Below are 20,730 nucleotides of genomic sequence, written 5' to 3' on the forward strand. Positions count from 1 at the left end.
ATTTATATGTGATACACTGTACAGACACAGCTGGACGGAGGACACAGGTTTGGGCTTCCAGTGGCAGTAAATTATGGGATGGTAGCACCATGGAGGAACGTACTGGAAGATCAGGGTCATTTCCTAAGCTCTGTTCACGCGGGCTCATGTTGGTGCCACCTCCAGCTCTAGTCATAAATGCTGTTCCCCCCCTGCTGGTGTGGTAGCAGGGGACACCTTCACAAAGGGAAATGCATGCCCTATTTGAGGACGATAGGGGGAAGACACAGAGGTTTTCGTGCATCTGCAGCTTCTCAATTGCCTTCGGCTCGGAAATAATCCCTATGCCCAGGTGGCGTGTTTGGGGTGTCATGTTCCAATCCCCAGAACATAATATCCGTCTGAGAACGACAGGAGTACCTTGATTGTCCCCTTCGCGGGAGGTCTGGAAGGAAGCAATCCTAAGGTCGGTCTGGCACCTCTCCACGCTCACCAAGGGCCCAGGTGGCTTCCAGCAGTCCACCCCGCCACCTCCAGCGTGTCAGCCGTGGACCGCTTTACCGGGATGAGATGGTCGCACCTGCTCCAAACCTCACATCCTGAGGCACAAGGGGAAGAGCAGTCAGATGAAGCCAACCTCAGCAGGTACGCCCCTGTGCTTCCTCGCTCAGAGCCAGGTCGCACCACACCCCGTCCAGCACCCGGCCAAGGCGTCCTACAGGACCGTGCGGCCCCGTCATGACTCCTCCCACAGGAGGGGCCACACCGCAGGCCTCTGACCTGGGTTCTACTAACTCCCCAGAAAGGGGAAAGGGCTGCTTGGCAGACATCAGTGGCACCTGTCCCAATAGAGGATCCGTGTTTTTCCCTCTGTGGGAGTTTAGGATTTCAGTTCTCTCTGGTGCTTGGGTGGAAGTAGAGAACTCAGAGTCCCATATTCTCCAATTCAGCCTTGGCTAAACATTTGGCTGAAGCAGAAGCGTTTAATGAGAAACCCCAAGAAAATGGGAATCTGCTTAACCAGGTGCTTTTAAAAAGAAAAACCTCGAGCTAGAGAGTAGATATATGGATGGTGTTGTATTAATAATTCCATGCACTGTTTTCTTGTAACCTTGGGACCAGAGTATGTTTGCCACAAGATAGTCCAAGTTTTCAGACTATTTGGTATAGACAACTGTATTCATTCACTTTAAGTTCTAACGATGTTTCTTACTGGAGGCTGACTTTACTCACAACCATGGGGATTCAGTCTGATTCACTCAGCCTCTGTAAGTTGGCTGTGTCGGCCCTCTTAAAGTTAGAACCACAGCTCAAGGCACCACCTTTTATGAATGCTTATTTATTTATGAACTGAACAGGTTAACTTTGAAACACAGTTCGGAAACTCAATTAGCTACGATATGTGAAGTTGCGTAAGGATGTACTTCTCCATAGGTCTTTGAAGCTCAATCTCTGAGGTGTTCAATGGGCTTCCCTAATATGCAAACTCATGTCTCTCGTTTTTGAGGAGGGAGAAGCCTGGGTTATTTATCCATTTACCCAATAATCACTGTAGAAGGTCCAATGCCTAACGAGCAGCTAAGCTTTCAGTTTATTTAACAATATGTTACCAGGGCACCTGGCTGGCTCAGTGGGTAGAGCACGCTGACTCTTCATCTCGGGGTTGTGGGTTTGAGCCCCACATTGGGTGTAGAGATTACTTAAAAATAAGATCTTAAAAAAATAAAAATACATCTCTGTTCTTTTATTCTATACCTTCTGTTAATTATTGTGCCTCCTAGAATGATTCTCTACCTTTCTTACATTTTCCCTGTATTTTCCATGTCTCCATCCCCTTTAGCCCAATAAATCCTTAATTTCATCTTTTACTCCACCTGCTGAACTTGTAAAAAAATTAATTTAGGTTATTTTTGGCCTCTGATGGTTATTCTCAATTCGTGATGCAGAATTTTCTCTTCTCTCTCTGATGGTATCCAACAACAGGTGTATGTGTGGGGTGTGTGTGTGTGGTGTGTGTGTGTGATTTTTTACTTGAATGGTCTGTTTTGTGTGCTCACTTGTTTTGGTTTCCCCCACGATGGTAATACTCGTCTATGTTCGCACTGAAGAGTGGGTGCTAAGACGTGAGCCAGCAGTGTGTGTGAGGGGAACTTGGGGGCTGGTGGCCCTGCTGGAGTGTGCTTGGCAGGGGGCCGGCGCTTTCACGCCACATGTCAGCACCTGGAGGCCTCTCTTCCAAAGAAGGGTCCTGGAGGGGTGGCACCGGGCAAGGAGAGCTTGCCTGCCGGAATTCTAGAAGCAAGATAGGGCGAATGTGCGGGACAGACGCGCCATCCGGTTACTCCTTCCAGGAAGAGCGTGCCGCCCCCAGCTGTCAGCTCCTTGAGGGTCTGCCTCAGTGGCAGGGAGCCCAGTCCCCGGCAACCCCGGGCAGTGCCCGATGGAGGTGAGCACCTGCTGTCTGTGTCCGGGGCTGACCCTGAGCCGCACACCAGGCCTGCTCACTGTGCCGAGAGCGACCAGTGTCACTTGAGGTACCCGGTAAATGCCGAGTTCTTTTGCAAACCGGTAACAGCATTTGTAGCAGACACTACTGATGCCACATTTCCTTGGAGCTCACGTCCGCAGACCCACGATCCCTCCGGCGAGCGCCGTGGCCACGAGAGCTTGCGCTGGGTGGGCGAGGACGTGCTGGAGCAGCCAGAGTGGGCAGGAGTGATGGTCGCTAACCAGCCTCGGACTCACCAAGCAGTCAGCTGGGAGGTCCCCAGCAGGACTGAGCCCCAGCTGCCACAACAGACGCCCTCACGGATGCCGTTCCCTGGAGCTATGTCAGTGCCTCGGCCTCCCCTGCAGGCGCCTCTGGGGATCGCCTCCCAAATAAACTTCTGTCACTGTCATCCTCATTTTTGGGCCTGCATCTGAGGGAGCCCCAACTCAGACACAACCAGTCAGCACCAGGCTAGACACCTGCACGCATCCGCTCGATCAGAGCTGACCGTGAGCGCTCGCGGTGGGCATCCACCCGGACTGGCCGTCTTCAGTGCATCCTATCGCCTCTGCCCCTGAGCGGTCCCCACGCAGCCCTGAGAAGCAGGTGCTTCCACCTCGTTTCACAGAGTGGGGGGCTGAAGCTCAAAATGTTGCCTCAGGCTACACGGCTAAGAAACTGGGAGGCTGTTACTGGAATTCTCTCTTCCCGACTCCAAAGTCCTGCATTCTCAACGTGGGAGAGTCTGCTTGGCCTGCGCAGAAGCCAGAAGAAAAGTCATTCAGAAGCAAGGCCCCAGGAATCTCCGTAGTGTTCCCAAGGTACAAACACCTATTCTGTAACAAATAAATTAGTCTCCTTCACTTTGTGGTTCATAGAAGCCATTTCTGATACACGAAGGGAAAAAACAAATGCCCTAATTCGAAGGGGGACACGATCCCAAAGTTAGCAGTAGAATTTGTGAGTGGGACATAAAGCGTGTTGCCAAGTAGAACAAAGAAAAGTCATGTTGGGTTAGAAGTCAAGGCAGATTCAAGGGCCCTTTGGGACATTAGTGGTTTCCTGAGATTTTATCTTTCAGGACAATGTTTACTCCGTCCTGGGTTAGCTGCGTGACAGCCAGAAAGGTGCAGCAAGTGCGGGTCCCGGGCATCACGAGCAGGTCTGGGTGACACCCCAGCCGTTAGAGTCTCTGTGTCTGCTTTCTCCTCTGTAAGTCGATTCTGTGGGGGTTTACGGGAGATGCAGCTTTGAGACACAACTCTGCGGACGCTGAACTCTTCACCCCTGGCTGACGTTAGGCTGAGACACGGGGAGAGAAATACATGGGAACCAACTGCGTCAGCCTGGCGTGCGTGTGCACAAACGAGGGTCCGCATTCGGATCTTCCTGGTGCAGAATCTCTTCCCAAAACATGTGTCGTTAAGCTCCTTCCAAATATCAAAACAAGCCATTCATCTTTGAGGCATAAGCGTGCATGGAATTTGGCTTCGGTGAAAGTGCCCGAGAAGTGGCCGTGTGATTGTTTCTGAAACAACATAGAAGAGGGAAGACGGACGGTCGGTAAGCTCTTCAGATGTGAAACAGCTTGTTTTCTTTCTCTTTTAACCAGACTCTGATCCTGAAAAATAAACTTGCAGATATAAACATTCCCCAGATCAGAAAACTGGACATATCAGCTGCTGAAAAGTGGGTAACAGCCCAATTTTACCCACTGTTGTCTGACTGCAGATGGCGCGGGGCAGGAGACTGTCTGGCTTCAAACTCCTGGCCACTGGGGCCGCCAAGGCAGCGCAGCCCGTGCGACCAAGCTGGCGGGGAGCCACACAGCTGCCCACAGCACACTAGCCACATTATGAGTGGCAGGTTATTTGGAGTTATTTTTTTATCCATTTAATAAATATTCATCGAAGAGCCTAGTTAGGGTCACTTCCGCTGCTGAGACATTGCCTGCAAATGAAACGCTCCAGGGTTAGTTTATCCTCGGCATGAAAGCCATCATCGCTGATGAAGCACGAAGGGTGGCGTTCTAAAAGCTTAGACACAAGGCGCTGACACAACAAAGCCGAGAATTACAGGACACGTTTGCTTCCAGGTATTTGGAACCCATGCTAATTTCCCGCATCATCTCGGGGTACCAGGTCTGGCTGCAGTAGCAGCTCCATCGAGGGGGGACGCCAGCGCCCCACAACCTCATTTAAAATAATCAAGTCCAGATGCTGGTGCCAAAAAAAAGGTTTGTACCGTTCACCACCGTGACCTGGATCGTATTTCAAAAGTGTCAAATCAAAGCTGTCCCACCAAAGCCTGATTTCTTAATGAATTCCTTATGCATTCATCTCTCGGATACAGAAAGTGGGGTGTCCACTAGGGAGTAAAAGATTTACAAAAACAAAACCCGCGGGTGTGATGCTTTGTGAAGCACACCCTGTGCAGTGGATATCTCGCCATGGAATTATTTACGGCTTCATTAAGATGCATTCGTTTAAAAAGCCACATCTGAGAGGCACTGTAATATTTACGGACAAGAGGGAGCATGCGCTGAAGGAAATCTTATTGAAATCTCAACATTTAGAGGCTTTAAAAAATGCTGATGTTCTGTCGTGTTAATCCAGTGCTGTTAAGAGCAAAATTTTAAAAATTTTGTCATTTCTATATGTTAAATGCTGGCCTCTTTCCTGAAGAAAGATTCTGGCTAAGGGGTTGTCTTTGAGCCCTGACTTATTATGGTAAGTATGTCTGGATACTGAACAAAGCAAGTTTTTTGCTTTTTCAAAAAGAGAAAAGCGGTACGATGCTCAAGGTGATTAGATAAATACCTATATGAGGACAGAGATGGACGGACAGAATGGCAGATGAACAGAGATATGAGCAGATAGCAGTGCGAACAGCTTTTGGAGAATACCACTCTCCCACCTTCAGACTACCAGTTCAACGTGGTTTTTGCTCAGAAAGGTGCAGCCTACAAACCCCGAGAAGCATTCTTGAGTATTCTTGTCCAAGAACTCAGGGCAATGGGGCTCTATCTTACAAAAGCCTTCAGGATACTGAAGGCGGACTGTGAAAACTCCACTCATCATTCACTCAACCAGTAATTACTAGGGTGCCTGCTCTGTGCCAGGGCCAAGCAGTGGCTCTTGCAGCCATGGATTCCAAGTGCTTCATTCCACTTTCTATTTGCAAAATCTTAAATGGTACTTCCAGCTTTCGAACAAGAAAGCATAAATTCACGTATCCACCTTTTTTCTCCCAAATACAATTAAATAGCCTGGAAATCATCTGACAGAAAATGGCAAAGGGACTCTGAGAGTGGAAAAGAAGAAGGGGGACTGGTTGGGGACCGCAGGTCTTCAGGTGTGGTGATGCGCTGAGGTCTTTAATCTCCCATATGCCTCACATGGGTGCCAAAGAGGCCTGAAGCCTGGAACAGTCAATGGGCAGAGACAAACAAACAAGAAAGGCCTGGCAAAAGAACCAGAAAAGGAGGAGCCCAACAGAGCCCAAATGGGGGCTGCTAACCAACCGTTCACAAGAGGACACAGCAGGGAGCCCGATTTGCCTTCAAAGCCCTGGTGGGCTGACCCAACCCCCACTCCGCACTTGGGAACTGCCTGATGGGCTGATCCTCCAAGGAGGCAGCCTTGGGACAGCCCAGCAGGTCTGTGCTCTGCACCTGGTGGCAGGAGAAGACCCAGGCCCAGTGGTTTAAGCCCCTCCCACCTCCCATGGCAGAAGGTGGCCTAGCAACACAGATTGCCCAGGAAAGCAACTTCCACCCTTTAAGGCAGCAACAAGGAGGACTGAGCGAGAGCCCCAGAAGTGCCAGAAGAATGAGCCCAGCCAGTAGCACCGTAAAGGCTCCAAAAACTAACCTCTCCCACAAAAGCAGGTCAGAATGTAGACAGTAAATGTAAACGGGGACACTTGCCTGCTAAAATAGAAGATTTAAATAGCATTAAGAGTGTCCTAACACTAGAACCAAAATTTTGTCCAGGATACAATAAAAATTCACTCATCATACTAACAACCAGGAAAACTAGCTTGAGAAAAAAAAATCACCGGATGCCAATACTGAAATGAAAGGATGTTAAAGTATTTGACAAGGATTTTAAAACTGTAATTAAGAATGTTTCAAGAGGGGCACCTGGTGGCTCAGTCCGTTAAGTGCCTGCCTTCAGTGCAGGTCATGATCCTAGGGTCCTGGGATGGAGCCCCACATCGGGCTCCCTGCTCATCAGGGAGCCTGCTTCTCCCTCTCCTTCAGCCTGGTATTCCCCTTGCTTGTGCTCTGTCAAGTAAATGAATAAAAGTTAAAAAAAGTCTCAATAAACAATTACAAATTCTCTTGAGAAAAATGAAAAAATAAAAAAATCTCTGCAAAGAAATAGAAGTTAGAAAAACTCACTGAATGAACTCAATAGTAGAATGGAGCTGACTTTGGATAGAATCCATGAACCTGAAGACAGATCAATGGAATTTATTCAGTCTGAACAAAACAGAAAAAACAGACTGAAAAAAATGAATGGAGTCTCAGGGATCTGTGAAACAGATGTCTTACTAAGTATCCAAAATATCCAACATTTATCATCCAAGTTCCAGAAAAAAGAGAAAGAGGGTGTGGCTGAAACCGTAGTCCAAGAAACAATAGTTGACATCTTCCCAAATTTGGCAAGAGACATAAAACTACAGATTCAAGATGCTTGGGGGAATCCAAATAGGATAAACCCAAAGAAATTCAATCAAAGACACGTCATTATTAAACTTCTGAAAAACTAAAGACAAAAAAAAATATCTTAAAAACCAGGGACAGATGATGCATTACCTGTACTGGAAGACGGAATTAATAATACCAGATTTTGGGACGCCTGGGTGGCTCAGTCATTAAGCGTCTGCCTTCGGCTCAGGGCATGATCCCGGTGTTCTGGGATCGAGCCCCACATCAGGCTCCTCCGCTGGGAGTCTGCTTCTTCCTCTCCCACTCCCCCTGCTTGTGTTTCCTCTCTCGCTGGCTGTCTCTATCTCTGTCAAATGAATAAATAAAAATCTTTAAAAAATAATAATAATACCAGATTTTGCTTCTGAAACTGTCAAGGCCAGAAGTCAGTGATACATTTTTCTAAAAATAAAAGAAAAGATCTGTCAACCATGAATCCTATATTGGGCAAAACTATCCTTCAAAAATGAAGGAGAAGTAGACTTCTCAGATGAAGGAAAATTAAACGAATTTGGTGCTGGCAGACTTACCTTTAAAGATTGGTAAACAAAACACCCCAAACATTAAAAAAACATGTTAGGGATTGAATTGTGCCCCCTGCCCCCCATTCATATGTTGAAATCCAACCCCCAGTGTGACTGTATTTGGAGATAAGACCTTTAAGGAGGTAGCTAAAGTTAAGTGAGGTTCTGAGGGTGGGGTCCTAATCTGATAGGGCCAGTGGTCTTCACAAGAAGAGGAAGAGGGACGCCTGGGTGACTCAGTCGTTAAGTGTCTGCCTTCGGTTCCGGTCATGAGCCCAGCGTTCTGGGATCGAGCCCCACATCGGGCTCCCTGCTCAGCCGGAAGCCTGCTTTTCCCTCTCCCACTCTCCCTGCTTATGTTTCCTCTCTCGCTGCCTCTCTCTCTGTCAAATAAATAAAATCTTAAAAAAAAAAAAAAAAAGAGGAAGAGATTCCAGGGGTATGTGCACACAGAAGGCATGTGAGGACACAGGAGGGGGCAGCCTACAAGCCAAGGAGAGAGGCCTCAGGAGAAACGATGCCTTGCTGACACTTTGCCTTGGACTTGCAGACTCCAGAACTGTGAGGATGCACTTGGGCTGTTAAAGCCCCCAGGCTGTAGGATGAATCATGGCAGCCTGAGCAGACTAAAGCAGAAAATGACAACAGAAAGATGGTGGGACCTTCAGACAGGAAGACAAGGACAGTGGAATGAGAAGATACAGAGGCAAAGATAACAGACTGCTCTTCACCTCTTGAGTTTCTTTAATTATATTTTATGTTTGAAGTCAAAATTGTAACACCGTTTCATGTGGTGCTCAATGCATGCAGTGGAAACACTTAAGACAATTATATTTAAGAAGTGGGGAGGATCGGGGTGCCTGGGTGGCTCAGTTGGTTAAATGTCTGCCTTCGGCTCAGGTCATGATCTCAGGGTCCTGGGATCGAGCCCCATGTAGGGCTGTCTGCTCAGCTGGGAGTCTGCTTTTCCCTCTGCCCCTCCCCCACTGCTTGTGCTCTCTCACTCTGTCAAATAAATAAAATCTTAAAAAAAAAAAGACATGGGGAGGATCAAAGATCTAAAGGGAGGTAAGGCTTCTACACTCAGAGAGTAGAACACGGAAAGAGCACAGGTAGTGGAATATCACTGTCAAGTAAATGAATAAAAGTGATATGAATAAAAGTGAAATGAATAAAAGTGAAATGAATAAAAATGATAAAAATGAATATCACAGGGGTATCAGGTCACAGCCAGCGAAACTGGCAGTAACGTTACACAAAGTGGCATGTAAAAAATATTATAAATAAAGAAGAATCTAATGCTGAATAATGTTCAAGTAACTGACAAGAAAGCAAGCAAAAAAAAAAAAACCCTAAAAACAAAACAAAACAAAGGAATGAAAAAAGGGGACAGAAAACAAAACACTAAAACAGCAGACTTAAGCTCTAACATATGAATGACTATTTTAAATACTAGTAGTATAAATATACCAATTAAAAGACAGAGATCAATTATTCTTCAGTAAAATTGGAAAAAATTAAGAGTGAAAAAGGTAGAGATAGAGTGGGTAACACACATGACTCAATCACTCGCAGTCTATAAGAAAAATGACTTCACAATAACGCCATAGATACATAGGAAAGAAAAGGATGGGAAGGCTGTGTCATGCAAATATGAACTAGAAAAAAGGCAGAGTGACTATAATAACAAAAAAGGGCATCACAGAACGCTAAAGGGTCAGTCGACCCACCAAGATCCAGCAATCCTAAGTCTGTGTGTAGCACACAGCAAGGTTTCAAAACACACGAAGCAAAACCTGGTGGAAAAGAAAAGAGAACCACATAAATTCACAGTTGAAGCCGAGGATTTCAAGCTCCAGCTTAGAGTATTTGCTAACCAGCATGGCCCACTGGATTTGCCTGACATGATCAAATACTCCACCCAACAACAGCACAGTACACACCCTGTGCAAGTCTCACCGAACACTCACTGGGAAGAAAGGCCATATCCTCGTCATATAACTAACCTTAACCAACCTAAAAGAATTTTAGTTATACACAGTATGCTTTCTAATCACAATGGAATCAAATCAGAAATCAGTACGTTGGCTAATCGAACATAATAAAAATGTTTAAAGAATCAGTAAGTGAAAGACAATAGAACAATCTCCAAATTCTTGGAAATTCAACAACACACTTCTAAATTACCTGTGGGGCAGAGTGGAAGTCTCAAAGGAAACTTAAAAATAAAAATGAATGAAGTTGAATGAAAATTGAAATGAAATTGAAAATACAACATGTCAACGTTTGTGGGGTTCAGCTAATATGGTGTTTACATTAGAAAATAAATGTTTACATTAGAAAAGAGAAAATATATCAATCAATAATCTAAATTCTCAGCTCAAGAGGTTGGAAAAAGAAGAGAAAAGAAAAAATACAGCAACAAAAAAGGAAGTAGAAAGAATGAAATTCTTAAAAAGGGCAGAAAGCACTGAAAATAAAAACATAAAAATGAGAGAATTAGTAAAACAAAAAACATATTTGTCAAAAAAAATCAATAAAATTAACAAACCTTTAGCTCAGCTGACAAGGATAAGAAGAGGGAGAAGACAAATCACCAGTGTCAAAAAGAGAGAAGGGCACCACAAAGGATCCTATATATAAATCCTATTATAAATCATAAATTTGTCACACGGGTCAGAAATTTGACAACTGAGAAGAAATGGACTAATGCCTTGAAAACCACAAACTACCAAAACCCAACAAGGTAAAACAGATACATGAATAGTCCTATAACCTTTAAAAAATAGGATCTGTAACTTAAAAGTTCCTGAGAAAAGAAATTTCCAGGTTCCAGATGTTTTCAAACAGAGAATTTCTCCAGCATAAAGAATTAACACCAATTTCACAAAACATCTGCCAGTGAAGAGAAGAGGAGGGAACACTTCCCAACTCATTTTACAAGGTCACATTACCTTGATACCAAGCAACAACAAAAAGGACCTACACATAAAGTTATACATCAACATCTCCCATGAATCTAGATGCGTAAATCCTCAACAAAACGGTAGCAGAATGAACCCAGCGACGTCTTAAAACAACTATTCACCATGATCACGTGGGCTTTGTCCCAGGGATGCAAGGCTAGTTCAACATGCAAAAATCAACCAATGTAGGGGTGCCTGGGTGGCACAGCGGTTAAGCATCTGCCTTCGGCTCAGGGCGTGATCCCAGCGTTATGGGATCGAGCCCCACATCAGGCTCTTCCGCTATGAGCCTGCTTCTTCCTCTCCCACTCCCCCTGCTTGTGTTCCCTCTCTCGCTGCCTGTCTCTATCTCTGTCAAATAAATAAATAAATAATAAAATCTTTAAAAAAAAAAATCAATCAATGTAATCCGTCACATCAATAGGCCAAATCAACTTGCATGCCTCTTTCTGTCTTGATGTCTGTTTCCCAGGGGATCCAAACTTCATTCATTTGCTAAGGGTTATATCCCAAGAATTCGGCAGCAACTTAAGTTGAGAAATGTAACAGAGAGATTTTAGATGGGTTTTCTTTATAATTCATTACAAGGTAAGGATGCCCAGCGCCGCTGCCACCATTCAACATTGTTCTGGAGATCCTGGGCAATGCTGTAACAAAAGAAAAGGAAGTAAGAAGTATAATGAACATCTACCTAGAAAAAAAACAAAAGAACCACTAAACTACAGTTGACCCTTGCACAACATGAGGGTTAGGGACACTGACGCCTATGCAGCAGAAAATCCCCATGAAGCTTCAGACTCCCCCAAAATTTAACTACTAATAGCCTACTCTTGACCAGAAGCCTTACTCAACACAGTTGATTAACACATATTTTGTCTATTATGTGTATTATACACTGCATTTTGACAATAAAGCTAGAGAAAAGAAAATGTTATTAAGAAAATCATAAGAAAAATACATTTATAGTACTGTGCTGTATTTACTGGAAAAAATCTACATATCAGAGAACCCACGCATTTCAAGCCCATGTTGTTTAAAGGTCAACTGTAAACAGTACAGGAGTTCAGCAAGTTTTCCAGATCAATTTACAAAAATCGGTGGTCGTGCTCGCTTTGGCAGCACATATACTAAAATTAGAACAATATGGAGATTGGCATGGCCCCCACGCAAGGATGACACTCAGGTTAGTGAACTGTTCCATGTTTTTATTAAGGAGGGAGCCTGTGATGAGTACCGTGTTGTGTGTTAAGTGCTGAACCACTAAATTCTACGCCTGAAACTAGTATTACACTGTACGTTAACTAACTGGAATTTAAATAAAAACAAGGGGGGGGGAGGAAAAAAAAAACTGATGGTCTTTCTCCATGCCAGCAATAACTGTACTAAATATAATAAAAGATACAAATTATGATGATAAAGTATAAAATAACTAGAAATTATCCAAGAATCCAAAATCCTTCTATGGGGAAACAAAAACTCTAATAAAGGAGATTGAAATACAAAGATATCCTATGCTCTTAGATAGGCACATTTAATATTATAAGATGTTGATTCTTCCTAATTTAATCTATGAGTGAAATGCAGTATCAAGATTCCAACTGTTTTCAAAGGAACTCAACAAAATTATTTAAAAATACATACAAAGAGATCAAAATCTATGAATATTAAAGTGAATTTTACAGAAAACAAAGGGTGGGTGTGTCCTGCCAGATACTGAGACATGCTACAGGGCCATATTTTATTTTATTTTATTTTATTTTATTTTATTTTATTTTATTTTATTATTTTATTTTATTTTATTTTATTTATTTTATTTTATTTTATTTTTCATTTTTTAAAGATTTTATTTATTTATTTGAGAGAGAGAGTGAGAGAGTATGGGCGGGGGTGGGCAGAAGGAGAAGCAGACTCCCTGCTGAGCAAGGAGCGGGACGCAGGACTCGATCCCAGGACCCTGAGATCATGACCTGAGCTGAAGTCAGACGCTTAACCAACTGAGCCACCCAGGCACCCAAGGGCCATATTTTAATAAAGACATACTGAAATTGACACAAGAACAGACGAATAGACCACGGGAAAAGGACAACTTGGAGATGACCCACATGTTTGTGTGAGACTTGGTATAAGATAAAGTATAAAAATAGGGGCGCCTGGGTGGCTCCGTTGTTAAGCGTCTGCCTTCAGCTCAGGGCGTGATCCCAGCATTCTGGGATCGAGCCCCACATCAGGCTCCTCTGCTGGGAGCCTGCTTCTTCCTCTCCCACTCCCCCTGCTTGTGTTCCCTCTCTCGCTGGCTGTCTATCTCTGTCAAATAAATAAATAAAATCTTTAAAAAAGAAGAAAAGATAAAGTATAAAAATAAATTAATGGGGAAACAACAGACTGTTTACAGAGAATGACTTGGGAATACAGAATACAGAAGAAGAAAAATAAGACTGGGTCCCTACCTAACCCTGGACCCAGGGGCAGACTCTAGATAAAATCCTGAATGTGAAAAACAGAGACTGGAAATCAATAGAGAGCAAAGAATGCTAAAATGGGCTCAAACAAAAGCATAAACTGTAAGGAAAAAAAAATCAATGGCTCTCATTACATCAAAATTTAGGCTTCTGCTCAGTGAGAGAGATACAGCTGGCAGATCTTAAACAAGACGGCTGCATGAAACTATGTGAGTTATTGCCTAGCATAAACTGGGAGCTAATAGAAAAATAAACCGGGGGGGGGGGTAATTCAAATAGAAAAATGGGGAAATGTACAAAACATTTTCAAAACGGGAGATTCTAATTATGACTTCGGGTTGATAAATGAGGAAATGGGGGCATAGAATTATTTAGACAAATGTTTTATTCTCCAGAAGGAACAAAAGGGAAATGCTTTAAGGGGCTGCCTCCTGATAGCGTGGCTGAGCATGGGAACTGCTGGGGTGGAAATCCTTCAATACAATTTGTTTTTTTTAACCATGTGCATGTTTTACTTTGCTGACATTTTTAAATTTAATTTTAAGTAGGCTCCACGCCCAGCATGGAGCCCGACGCAGGGCTTGAACTCATGACCCTGAGATCAGACCGGAGTGGAGATCAAGCGTTGGATGCTTAACCCACTGAGCCACCCGGTGCCCTGACATTTTTATATTTTAAAAGAAAAGAAACTAACAGCAAAGAGTCTATGCACATCGTTCAAAAAGTAATCTCACTCAAGAGTCACCCCGACTGAAAACGTTGCATAAGAATGAAAATTTAAAAATATCCCCCAAATGATGGCAACATGTTCTTCTTCTCGGGATTATATATAATCAACAAACAGAAGCAGCACAATGAAAATGGGATCTTGCATAAAAAGCTGTGTGATTTGGTGTTTTTTTCACTTAGCAGAATGTTTTTGTTTTTGAGATTCATCTATATTTTAACACATTAGCAGTAATTTCTTCCTAATGGCTGAGTTGTATTCCACTGTACAGACATAGCACCTTTTGTTTGCTCGTTCATCAGTTGGCAGACATTTGGATGGGTTCCAGTTTGGGTCTACTACGAGTAGCAGGCTATGAACATTCATGTACAGGTGTTGGTGTGAGCATGTTCTCATTTCTCTTGGGAGTAGAACTGCTGGCTCATATGGGAACGTTATGTTAACTTCTTAAAATACTGCCAAACTAGTTTTCCAAAGTAGTTGCACCATTTTACATTTTCACCAGCACAGTGTGAGGTTTTCATTTGTTCTCTACCTTGCCAATGGCTGGTATGATCTTTTTTATTATACTCATTCTAGTGGGTGTGGTATCTAGTGGTATCTTGGTAGTTTCGTTTTGCATCTTTCTAATGATTAATGATGTTGATTAGGTTTTCATGAGCTTTTTAGACACTAAACTGCTCTTGGTGAAATGTTTTCCACCATTTTAAAATCAGGATTTTTTTTTTCTTATAATTTCTTTACATACATGAATACACTCCTTGATTATGTATGATTTGCAAATTTTCTCACAGTCGTGGCTTGTCTTCATTTCCTTCATTCTGTCCATTTGAGAGCAAATTTAAAACATTTTAAAACTTTTTTTTTTTTTTTTGAGAGAGCAAGAGAGAGAGCAGGGTGGGGGGTAGAGAGGGAGAGGGAGAGAGAAGAGAGAATTTTAAGTAGGCTCTATGCCCAGCACAGGGTTCGATCTCACAACCCTGAGATCACAGCCTGAGCCAAAATCAAGAGTCCGATGCTTAACCAACTGAGCCACATGGGCACCCCTGGAAATAAAAAAATTTTAATGAAGATTATCGATGTTTTTTTTTTTTTTTTTTTGCCCATGCTTTTGGTGTTCTACATTAAGAAATCTTTGCCTAACCAATGATTTAAAAGATTTTCTCCCATGCTTTCTCCTAGAAGTTTTATAGTATAGCCTGATACTTAGGCTTCTGCTCCATTATAAGTTGATTTTTGTAAATAGTGTGAGATAAGGGTCTACTTTATTTTTAAAGAATTTGAGAGAGCAAGCAGTGAGAGAGAGTGGACACGAGAGGCGGGAGGGGCAGAAGGAGAGGCAGACTCCCTGCTGAGATCCCAGACTCTCCTGGGATCATGACCTGAGCCGAAGGCAGACCCTCTACCGACTAAGCCACCCAGGCGCCCAATGAGGGTCTACTTTACATCAAGGTGTCATCAAGGCAACATTCCGTCTGATGGCTCTGGGGGGGGACTCTGTTCCTTGCCCCTTCCGGCTTCTGGTGGTTGTTGGTGTTCCTCTGTTTGTGGCCACTCACTGCAGCCTTTGCCTGTCTTCATACAGCTTTGTCCTCTGGGGTGATTTCCTCTGTGTCCAAGGGTCATCTCCTTTGGCCTCTTAGAAGGACACGTGTGATGGCATTGAGGGTCTTCCTCATTTCTGATACAGGCATTTAAAGCTACAAATTTCCTTCTAACCGCTGCTCTAGTTGTGTCACATAAATTTTGTTGTATTTAATCAGTTTCGAAGATTTAAGAAGCTTCCCTTGTGATTCTTCTTTGATCCACGAGTTATTTAGATACTTGGGGTTTTTCCAGTTTTGAGACTCTCTGACTTGTGTTGTGAACAGAGAACATATACTTTATGATTTCAGCCTTTTAAAATTTATTGAGATTTGTTTTACAGCCCAGCATGTGGTTTATCCTAAAGGCTTTCATGTGCAGTTGAAAAGACTGTGTCCTGGAGTTTCTGAGTAGAATGTTCTACAAATGGAGGTAGGTTTGCTCAAGTTGGTTGATACTGCTGTCCTGCTGTCCAGGCCTTCTTTATATACTAATTTTCTTGCTGGTTGTTCTATCGGTTATGTAGGGTGGGCTTTTTCAAATCTCCGACTATTACTGTTAAATTATCTAGTCTTTCAATTATGCCAGTTTTGCTTTATGTATTTTAGGATTCTGTTTTTAGGAGCATATACACCTGTTACATTTTCACTATGCATTGACACTTCTATCATTCCAAAATGTCTTTATTTGTAGTAGTATTTCTTGTTTTAAAAACCCATTATTTTTCTAATACTGATACCGGTGACTCCAACTCTCTTAGGTTCAATGGCATATTTTTCATCTCCTTACTTTCTACTTATTTCTGGCTTTGAATGTGAAGTATATCTCAGCATAGTTTAAATTTAAAAAAAAAATTTAGTCTGCCAACCTCAGCCTTTTGAATGAAATGTTTTGTCCATTTACGTTCTAATGCAATTATCTATATGGTTAGTGGGGTTTTGCTATTTGTTTCGTATTGATTTTTGTACCTCTGTTCTTCCTTTTACTGCTTTCTTTTGTGTTAAATATGTTTCCGTTTACTACTTTAATTCTAATTTCGCAGTTATTTCTTGATCAGATGGGGCTGTCCCCTAACAGATTCCTCAGGAAGGCTTATGAACACAGAACTGAGCTCTACCTTTAAACTGTTTTTCTACCAACTTCTTACTTGAAAGACCGTTTTTCTGGATATTTGATTCACATTTCTTTTCCCCTCAAATCTCTTGGTAATGTTGCTCCACTTGTTTTGCTTTGTATGTTGCTTTTCAGAGGTGACTTCTTTTATGTGTGTTCCACCATCATTAAACTTTCTAGCCCATTTTCCTCTTTACAAGGCACTAGGTAGGAAAATGAAGTTTAGGTGCTCTCTACAGCATAATCCACACCAAGGGTGTGAGTTATGGATGATTTTATTTGATGTCCTCATAAGGACAGTGTTTTGGGAAGACAGAGATAACTGAGATGTAGGTGGCCATCGTCGTCCTCACACATTCTGTCTTCCGGAACACTACGGTTTTACGTCCACAAGGAAAGAGGGCATCAGGCCTGCACATCCGATGATTACTGTCTTATTTCATAGATTTAAAGATGCACCTGTTCCACACATGTAATATTTCTGTTATTGAAATGTATCCTATGACTGGCATATTACATTCCAGTGGTACATAAAACAGATGCATATTGTCCCGTTTGTAGAGTTCTACCTTTGAAATACTGCTCTCTTTTCTGTCCCAACTTGTTCAGAGCCCCACATTTCCTGAGTTGGAACCTAGCTGTAGACAAAAGAAAGGGAGCAGTTATTTGGCTCTTCTCACGACTGGGCAACTGTGCCGAATGAAAATTGTCCCCAAAAGGCTTCTGCGCTGCTTGCCCCAGCTGGGTCACCAACAGAGCCCTCCAGAACCCTCTCACGGTCTCTCAGAGAAATGTGTGCCCTGCTTCAGACTGGAGAGGAGTTTTCTCTCAGCATTCCACCTCAGTTTTATACAACTTTATTGTTCCTAGCATATACTTTTTGTGGTGTATATAACTGGATGTTGGTCACTGTGAAGTTTTAATAGAAAGACTTCAGTTTTGTTTTTTTGTTCAAAATGCTGATGTTCCCAAGGGCTGAGGTTCAACACCATGTGTTGTTTCCACCATCTTTCCAGGAGCTTCTATCATTTTTAAAACATAGCAATGAATATGTAGATGCTGATATGCTGACTCAGAAAATACGATAAAAATAGCTGAAAAGTTGCTGTCACTGTCTGCTAATGCAAACAACCGCTCAGGCATCCGTGCCGTCGTAGTGGCCCCGGCTCACACCAGTAGGAAGCTAGAGAGCTCCAGACACTACATACTGAAGAAAGGCACTAAGAAATTCAATTACTATTTTCTAAACACAGACACCGAGAATACCACCCTACACATGCAGAAAAGTTAAAATCAAGAGACTATACTATTGAATATATTACACATGGAAAGAGAAGGATTACCAGGAATGTAGGTTTATTTCATCAAAAAATTAAGCAAAAAGATTCATCCCCCAAAGAGAGTACTGTATCCTTTAAAGCAGCAGCAATCACAAGGCACATATGTACGAAATACCTCAAGCAAAATAGAAACTAAACATTAAAAAATATGTTATTTAACAAGATGCTGAAGACCATTTGTTAATATGAACATAGACTATAAAAATGGCATTCTTGTACATTTTTAAAAACAATTTTATTCCTTTACCTCTACTAAGAAAAGAAATAATGGTGTAATATGTATGCCCTACCCTATGTGACCCTGCACAAACATTTACACAAACGAACCTGGTTTGCTAAAGAAAAAACAGATAGCTAAAGTACAGCTTAAAAACTTTATTTTTAGTGCGTTCACATTTTCAGATATTTGAAATTCATAAGCTAAAAGGAAAAGTAATTTTCCTTAGCTTAGAAAAAGACTGTAGTTCTATGTCCCTAGGCAAACCCACTTCACAAAAAAGGAATACATTCAAGATAGTCTAAAATATCAAGGACATGATTTCTATTCTAGGAACATCGCAGTAACCCTCCTCCTAAAACAGATTAGAAGTCAACACATAATAAATGTGAAGGTCAATTATATTAAAATAAAGTAGTATTTGATTTAAATTATTGATCACTTAGGAAATACAATGACTACTCATTCTCTGGTTAGAGATGTTAAAATTAGCTATTAGAAATGGTGTAACACCAATATTTAATATATATAAAAATGCTAGGATTCAAATATATTACAATGAAAAGTTTATCATAATCGCACAGAAAGTGTTTCCTTATATATTAGCCACCACTGAGCTGCACAGGACGAAGGCTGAAAAAGATGCGGTTGAATTAGACCCTCAAGAATAGGTTTTGAGTCCTAGACGATGAGTGTTCCTCCAAGCTCTAATGCTGCAGAGACGTTATTCTAGGAACAGTTAAGAAGTGCTTGCACGCTCTTTACTACCAGAGGGAGAGAAGATAAACTGAAGCTCCATTTTTAAACAACAAAAAAAGAATATAAAATACTAGTATAATAAAACATTTAAATAGTACTAAATAGCACAATTTAAATACCAGTTATACGCTGTCATTAGTTTTCTTCTTAAAAAAATCAGTTCCTGGGCTTTTAGATGTGTTTTCTTTTTAAAAATAACCAGCATCCTCCTCGTGGCTGGGCACCGTCCACACCCATGCCGCCCGGTGGCCACCCTGCAGGTACACACAGGCCTCTCCCAGGTCACAAGGCAGTGACCAGAGGCCTGTGCGTGTGCCGCGTGGCAGCCGCCCGCCAGGCCCTAGGACCCGGCCTAAAGCAGCACAGCCTGGGCCACCTCCTTGATCGTGTGCGCGGCTCTCTCCAGTTCTTCGTCTGTTTGTTCCACTGTGACCACAACCCTAATGCTGAGAAATAACGACACAGAAAATCGTCAAAGGAGAGTCTGCGGCACCTGTTCTGTAAGTCAAGTTCTACTGGAACACAGCCCCACCCATTCGTGGTCCTATGTTTACAGCCACTTCCTCACTATGCAGCAGAGTCGAACAGTCGTGGCAGGGACTCTCCGGACCACAAGCCTGGACACGGACCGGCCAGTTACAGACGTCTGCCCCTCCTGGCCTCACTGGTGGTGCACCTAGTCAGGGAACCTCGTGGTGGGGCTCCGCCTGGGGGCTGCTGGGACCCCTGCCCTTTACCTCATCTACTGCAGCACGCAGCATCAGGCCCAACTCTGGAATTCAACATTTCTCAGATCAATGAGTGCCTGCATGCCCACACCCATTCACAATTCAGTAAGTCATGTGGAAGCTCTGTAACACTTTGAGGAAAGGCAGAAATTTTTAGGTTTTCGGGCAACTGAAGACCAAAACTATCAGTCTGACAGGGCGGTTCAACCTGTTCTCCCCCACTTCCCTCTGCAAACATCTGTATCATCCACTGGACACTTTCACTGAGCTGTACTGTGCTGGGCAGGGAGCCCTGAGGGCACAGAGCAAGTGCAGCCCGTTCTCCTGAAACACAGGATCACGGCTTCGCCTGGGTGTAATCAGTCATGAAAGGGCAGGATCTTTAGGGCACGTCCGAGCTGCTGCCAGTGGTCTTCCAGAATCCCAGTCTGGCCCTGTGTGTCTGCAGTACTCAGGACTCGAGAGTCGCCCCCGACCCCCTGGGCCTTCCCCGTTCTCCAGGGCCCCCTCGCGTGTCCCTCTCACGCTTGTGCTCTAGCTCCCCAGATGCACCCGAGGGTCTCCACACCACTGCACACCTGCTCGAAGGTGGTACCGACGAGTCTGTCTGACGTACTTGACCTTTTGGGCTTGGCTTGAGCATTACCTGCCCTCGGAAGCCTGAGTCCCTTCCAGGCCAGAATGAATCATGCCCTCCTCCTCTGACCTCACCGACCTCGTGCTATGACCCTGAGCGCTTCGTGCTCTGGGCGTCGACCTCCTTCGGCTATACTTGAAGTGCTGATGACTGAGCACCAATCTTAAACCAAGAGTCCAAGTGCTCTCCTCCCATGTGCAGCTTCTTGAACCTCTCTAGATCTTCCCCACTGTTGCCTTCCTCTCCCCGGGTGGTTTATACATGTTTGCCAGCTGAAGTACCATGCGGCGCTCCAGCCAGCAGTGGGGTCAATGCCACCATCCGGATGTGCCCCTCCCACAGGACGGCCCTCACGGCGGACATGGCCGGCACAGCACGTGCAGCTTAGGGTCACGGTAGACCGCTGCGGATCAGAACTTCAGCTGTCCCAGATCAGCCCTGGGGTCTCAGACACTTCTTTGAGTTAAATGGAGGGTACAGTGAGTCCTGGGG

At 43.5% G+C, this 20,730-nt stretch overlaps 1 protein-coding gene, 1 long non-coding RNA gene and 1 other non-coding gene across 3 annotated transcripts in view; 1 reads left to right on the forward strand and 2 right to left on the reverse strand.

Annotated features, from left to right (window-relative positions):
* Nucleotides 1-650: 650 nt before the first annotated feature.
* LOC113270141 (uncharacterized) lies at nucleotides 651-12,459 on the reverse strand. The gene is made up of 3 exons (XR_008956904.1): nucleotides 7,293-12,459; nucleotides 6,615-6,758; nucleotides 651-3,998 (listed from the first exon to the last, which is right to left on the reverse strand). It is a non-coding gene; the product is annotated as an uncharacterized LOC113270141 (long non-coding RNA).
* LOC113270255 (U6 spliceosomal RNA) lies at nucleotides 11,778-11,881 on the forward strand. Its single transcript, XR_003321762.3, has one exon. It is a non-coding gene; the product is annotated as a U6 spliceosomal RNA (small nuclear RNA).
* A 5,437-nt stretch (nucleotides 12,460-17,896) lies between the features above and the next one.
* The window catches only part of SPTLC1 (serine palmitoyltransferase long chain base subunit 1), a 52,794-nt gene continuing 49,960 nt past the window's right edge, over nucleotides 17,897-20,730 (reverse strand). The window contains exon 15 of the mRNA XM_026519215.4: nucleotides 17,897-19,319. Coding sequence (XP_026375000.1) covers nucleotides 19,226-19,319 — 94 coding nt within the window. The 3' untranslated portion in view covers nucleotides 17,897-19,225. The remainder of the gene's footprint in view (nucleotides 19,320-20,730) is intronic.

Source organism: Ursus arctos, unplaced genomic scaffold (genome assembly GCF_023065955.2).
Source record: "Ursus arctos isolate Adak ecotype North America unplaced genomic scaffold, UrsArc2.0 scaffold_33, whole genome shotgun sequence".
NCBI classification, from domain to species: Eukaryota; Metazoa; Chordata; class Mammalia; order Carnivora; family Ursidae; genus Ursus; species Ursus arctos.